Here is a 6000-nt window from a genome sequence, read left to right as displayed (position 1 = left end):
AATACTGCCTCTGTTAAATGTTGCATTTTGCCAATACAGCTGCAACAACCTTGAGACCTCAGCCGTCCCTCTTATCACCTGCACAGAGACTGCAAAGACTCAGGAAGAGACCGCGAAAAAGCAAAGAAGACATGCTGCAAGAAGTGATGCGGCAATCTATTAAAGAGAATGAAAAAGCACAGAACTGGAGGGAGAGAGAAAGCAGGATCCGCCAGGAAAACACAGCGCACCGGTGGCAAAGCACGGAGCACCGTCAGCAAAGCACAGATCGGCTCATAAGCATCCTGGAGCGTCAAGCAGATACTATCCAGGAGCTCGTAGCCATGCAGAAGGAGCAGTACCACAAATGCAAACGCCCCCCCCTCCACCTACAGCCCTTGTCCCAAAACTCTTTCCCTTGTGCCCCACTGTTACCTCCAATCCACTTTCCCCAACTTCCGGGTTCTTCACGCCACCAGCTGCCTCCAACACCAGTATCTTCACCACCCAGCCCTGAAAAACCACGACCCTTACCCTCTTCACTCAACCCCCATCACCATGCAGTATAGCTATCCTGAAGTGCAGCACTCACCGCATGGCACACCAGATAGGACATAGGCAAATCTGTGATTGTACCGTTCCCCACTCCACCCCCTTGCCCTTTCTGATTCCCAAGCAGTTGTGTTTCTTTTCAATAAATGGATTTTTTGGCTTTGAAAACATTCTTTATTAATGCATAAAGTAAAAGATTCCTTAGCCCAGGAAATAAACAGGCACTGCAAGTCTGCTTAGCAAACACTGATTCCTAAAGATTGGAACTACTGCACTTCACTCCTGTGCAGGGCACCAGATATCACTGCTGCTTTTCAGCCTCAAATTGCTCCCTCAAGGCATCCCTAATCCTTGCAGCCCCGAGCTGGGCCCCTGTAATAGCCCTGCTCTCTGGCTGTGCAAATTCAGCCTCCAGGTGTTCAACCTCGGAGGTCTATGCCTGAGTGAAGCTTTCACCCTTCCCTTCACAAATATTATGGAGGGTACAGCACGCGGATATAACTGCGGGGATGCTGTGTTCGGCCAAGTCCAGCTTCCCATACAGAGATCGCCAGCGGCCCTTTAAACGGCCAAAGGCACACTCCACAGTCATTTGGCACTGGCTCAGACTGTAGTTGAACCGTTCCTTGCTGCTGTCAAGGCTCCCTGTGTAGGGTTTCATGAGCCACGGCATTAACAGGTAAGCGGGGTCTCCAAGGATCACAATGGGCATTTCAACTTCCCCTACTGTGATCTTACGCTCTGGGAAAAAAGTCCCGGCCTGCAGCTTCCTGAACAGCCAAGTGTTCCGAAAGATGCGTGCGTCATGCACCTTTCCTGGCCAGCCTGCATTAATGTCAATGAAACGCCCACGGTGATCCACAAGCGCCTGGAGAACCATAGAGAAATACCCCTTCCGATTAACGTACTCGGATCCTAGGTGGGGTGGTGCCAGAATAGGAATGTGTGTCCCATCTATCGCTCCTCCACAGTTAGGGAAACCCATTTGTGCAAAGTCATCCACTATGTCCTGCACGTTACCCAGAATCACGGTTCTTCTGAGTAGGATGCGATTAATGGCCCTGCAAACTTGCATCAACACGATTCCAATGGTCGACTTTCCCACTCCAAACTGGTTTGCGACCGACTGGTAGCTGTCTGGAGTTGCCAGCTTCCAGATTGTAATAGCCACCCACTTCTCCACCTGCAGGGCAGCTCGTGTGCTTGTGCCGCAGGGTGGGGGCGAGCTCCTCACAGAGTCCCATGAAAGTGGCTTTTCTCATCTGAAAGTTCTGCAGCCATTGCTCATCATCCCAGACTTCCATGACGATGTGATCCCACCACTCAGTGCTTGTTTCCCGAGCCCAAAAGCGGCATTCCACGGTGCTGAGCATGTCCATGAATGCCACAAGCAATTTCGTGTCGTACACGTTACGTGGCTCCATAGCATCGTCGGACTCCTCACTCTCACTGTCACTTTGGATCTTAAGGAATAGTTCGACAGCCAAACACGACGTGCTGGCGAGACTCGTCAGCTTACGCCTCAGCAGTTTGGACTCCATTTCCCGCAGACCGATCGCGCTGCACAGAAACCGTTGAAAGATGGCGCCAAAGGTGGACGGAAACAAAGTGATTTCTGGGATGCGAAGTGATGCATCACGGGGCGTTGGGACAGGACCCAGAATCCCCCGCACCCACGCCCCCTTCCCACAAACCACGGCACCAGAATGGGAAGAGATGCTCTGTGGGATAGCTGCCCATAATGCACCGCTCCCAATAGCGCTGCAATTGCCGCAAATGTGGCCACGACAGTGCGCTGGCAGCTGTCAATGTGGACAGACTGCAGCGCTTTCCCTACTCAGCTGCACGAAGTCAGGTTTAACTCACAGCGCTGTACAGCTGCAAGTGTAGCCAAGGCCTAAGTAGCATCAGTGAAGCATTTGATCAGCTTCTTGAGAAAGGACTATTCTGAGTAAGTGCCCAATCAAGAAACACTTAACTGACAATGGACCTTGGGAGTCTCCAATCCACATCTAAGGAGCCTTCCTGGAAACGTTCAAGGTAGCATGTGAGCAATAGCTGCCGCCTGCAAACTGAGTCATGCATGGACATGTGACTTACCCATGTGACTCCATCTTGCTGCTGTGATTTTCCACAGTAAGAACAAAGGGGTGTCCTATCACATGGCAGAGGATATAAAAGGGCCTGGAAACCCCTCCATTTTGTCTTCAGTCCTGCTTCTGACCTCTGGAGGAACTGTGCTTAAAACTGAAGCTTTGAACAAAGGACTGAATGACCCATCCAAACTGGGATGTTTGTACTCCAGAGACTTGATTGGTTTAAATCAGCAGTAATCCCATCAAGCCTGAACTAAGAGCTTTGCAATTGTTAAATGTATTTAATTCCATTTAACCAATGTTAACTCTCATCTATATTTCTTTATTTTTATGAATAAACCTTTAGATTTTAAATTCTAAAGGATCGGCAACAGAGTAATTTGTGGGTAAAATCTAACTGGTATATTAACCTGGGTCTGTGGCTTGGTCCTTTGGGATTGGGAGAACCTTTTTTCTTTTACTGGGGTATTGGTTTTCATAACTAGTCATCCCCATCAGGAATGGCGCTGGTGGTGATACTGGGAAACTGGAGTGTCTAAGGGAATTGCTTGTATGACTTCTGGATAGCCAGTGGGGTAAAAACGAAGTCCTCGCAGTTTGGCTGGTTTGGTGTGCCTTAGTAGTAAAGGACCCCCAGCCTTGGGCTCTGACTGCCCTGCTCTAATCAATTTGTCCTGAATTGATACTCTCAGTAGTGTCCCACCAAAGGCCGCTTTGTTACAGGATTCAGAGTAGCAGCCGTGTTAGTCTGTATCCGCAAAAAGAAGAACAGGAGTACTTGTGGCATCTTAGAGACTAACAAATTTATTAGAGCATAAGCTTTCGTGGACTACAGCCCACTTCTTCGGTTCCATTCCATACGGCTAAATGCAGTGCCTTGCATAATGACAGGTTTCAGAGTAGCAGCCGTGTTAGTCTGTATCCGCAAAAAGAAGAACAGGAGTACTTGTGGCACCTTAGAGACTAACAAATTTATTAGAGCATAAGCTTTCGTGGACTACAGCCCACTTCTTCGGTTCCATTCCATACGGCTAAATGCAGTGCCTTGCATAATGACAGGTTTCAGAGTAGCAGCCGTGTTAGTCTGTATCCGCAAAAAGAAGAACAGGAGTACTTGTGGCACCTTAGAGACTAACAAATTTATTAGAGCATAAGGTGTTAGTCTCTAAGGTGCCACAAGTACTCCTGTTCTTCTTTTTGCGGATACAGACTAACACGGCTGCTACTCTGAAACCTGTCATTATGCAAGGCACTGCATTTAGCCGTATGGAATGGAACCGAAGAAGTGGGCTGTAGTCCACGAAAGCTTATGCTCTAATAAATTTGTTAGTCTCTAAGGTGCCACAAGTACTCCTGTTCTTCTTTTTGTTACAGGAGGTGGTGTGTGACACATCACCTCCACATTGGTGCCTGTAACAAAATTCATTCCACACATGGGTGGGAAAAATTAGAGGGAACACTACTCTCTAGCCTCTGGCTTTCCTTCCCCCTCTGACTAGTCCTAACTTCCCCTAACTGCAGGGTTTTCCAAACCTCACCCAGCCTTGCACAGAGGCCACCCTGACTCAGGGCACCCAGAGCAAGAGAAAAGGATTTGCAGGGTGGGAAATAAAGAAATGAAAGACAAACACAGACCCACGCTCTCCCCCTTCCCCCCACCCCCCAATACTGGCAATAGCCCACTTTTCCTGCATCACACAGATTTCCCCGATCGAAGCAGGTCACGCAAAAGTTCAACTGCTTTAACTACATTGGCATAATTAAAGCCATCAAACCCCTGAGTGGGGGTACAGTTATACTGGTGTCACTGCACCCAAAGGTAGGGACTGGACCAGTATATCACTGAGAAATGATGCACAGACTCATAGATTTTCAGCCCAGAAGGAACCACCATGATTAAGGCTACATTTTAGTCACAGGTATTTGTAGTAAAAGTCATGGACAGGTCACAGGCAGTAAACAAAAATTCACGGCCCGTGACCTGTCCATGAGTTGTACTCTATACTCTTGACTAAATCCTGGGTGCCGGGGGGAGGAGGGCAGGGGGCACAGCACGTGCTGGGTGGGAGTGACGTGCGGCCCGGGACCCTGGCCAGTGCTGGGATGAAGGGGCTGGGCAGCAACGTGCGGCCCGGGACCCTGGCCAGTGCTGGGATGGGGGGTGGCGGCAGTGATGGCCTGGGACCTCCGCTGATGATGATGCAAGGGGGGTGAGGGGGCACAGCAGTCCAAGAGCCCAGCTGCTGCTGGAGGGGTATGGTGACCCGAGACCCCCACTGCTGCTGCTGGGGGGGCATGGGGCGTGGCAGCCCGAGACCCCCCACTGCTATTCCTGGGGAGGCGTGGAGCATGGCAACTTGAGACCTCTGCTGCTGCTACTGGAGAGGAGTGTGGGGCATGGCAGCACAAGACCCCCACTGCTGCTGCTGGGTGGGAGCATGGCAGCCCAAGACCCCCGCGGCTGTTGCTGGGTGGGGGTGTGGCAGCCCGAGACCCCAGCTGCTGCTTCTGGAGGGGGGGTGGGGCATGGCATGACATTAGCAAGGCTTGTTTCTGCTTCCTGTCCTGAGCGCATTGCATTAGGCCAGGGGATCAGGACCCCACAGAGGGTTGCGAGGTTATTACATGGGGGTCACGAGCTGTCAGCCTCTATCCTAAACCCCACTTTGCATCCAGCATTTATAATGGTGTTAAATATATAAAAAAGGTGTTCTACATTTATAAGGGGAGGTCGCACTCAGAGGTTTGCTATGTGAAAGGGTCACCAGTACAAAAGTTTGAGAACTACTGCATTAGACCGATGCATTGGCGAAGGGAGCCGGTTACAACCCTGCCCTAGTGGATAGCATGTTTTTTGCGGGGCGTTAAGTGGCTGGAGGGTTTTAGCAGCCCAAAGATCATTAAATCCCAGCAACGTACAGCTGGCTGGTCAGGCCTTCCCACAAGCCATGTGACTGCAGCGCTCGCCCTGCACCCTCCTCCCCTCCCAACCCGCAGGCCCCTGCAGCAATGGCAAACAGGGATGAGAGGTGAAGCAGTCAAGTAGGGGAGTTGGTGTCTTCAGCCGCACACTGCTGTGACGTTACTGACATAACCTGTGACCGTACAGATCATTATTGCAACCACTGTTATATATTTGCAGCAAATATTGTACAAAGGTTGTTGTGTGAGGTGTCCATTAAAAGGTTATGATTTGCTGGTTATGATTATGCTATCTGTATGCATGTATCATTTTTGTATTTAAAGTTGTAAGTATTGGCTTTATACTGTCTGTATTTCAAACTTGTGTTATGCTTCTGGGTGACACCCCAGACAATTTGGTGTCAGCTCTGCCTAGCCTGCTTGATAGCCCATTAAGGACCATCAGCTGTAC

The 6000-nt window shown here is 50.1% G+C and overlaps 1 protein-coding gene across 2 annotated transcripts in view; it reads right to left on the bottom strand.

Annotated features, from left to right (window-relative positions):
* Window positions 1-663: 663 nt before the first annotated feature.
* Window positions 664-6000, bottom strand: part of MST1R (macrophage stimulating 1 receptor) — a 72775-nt gene continuing 67438 nt past the window's right edge. For both annotated transcript variants that reach the window (XM_065551423.1, XM_065551424.1), the window contains exon 21: window positions 664-3711. In XM_065551423.1, the coding sequence (XP_065407495.1) occupies window positions 3690-3711 (22 nt within the window). In that variant the 3' untranslated portion in view covers window positions 664-3689. The remainder of the gene's footprint in view (window positions 3712-6000) is intronic.

Source organism: Chrysemys picta, chromosome 7 (assembly GCF_011386835.1).
Source record: "Chrysemys picta bellii isolate R12L10 chromosome 7, ASM1138683v2, whole genome shotgun sequence".
Lineage (NCBI taxonomy): Eukaryota > Metazoa > Chordata > Testudines > Emydidae > Chrysemys > Chrysemys picta.
Note: the sequence above shows the minus strand (reverse complement) of the source record. Positions and strands in the feature narration are given on the sequence as shown.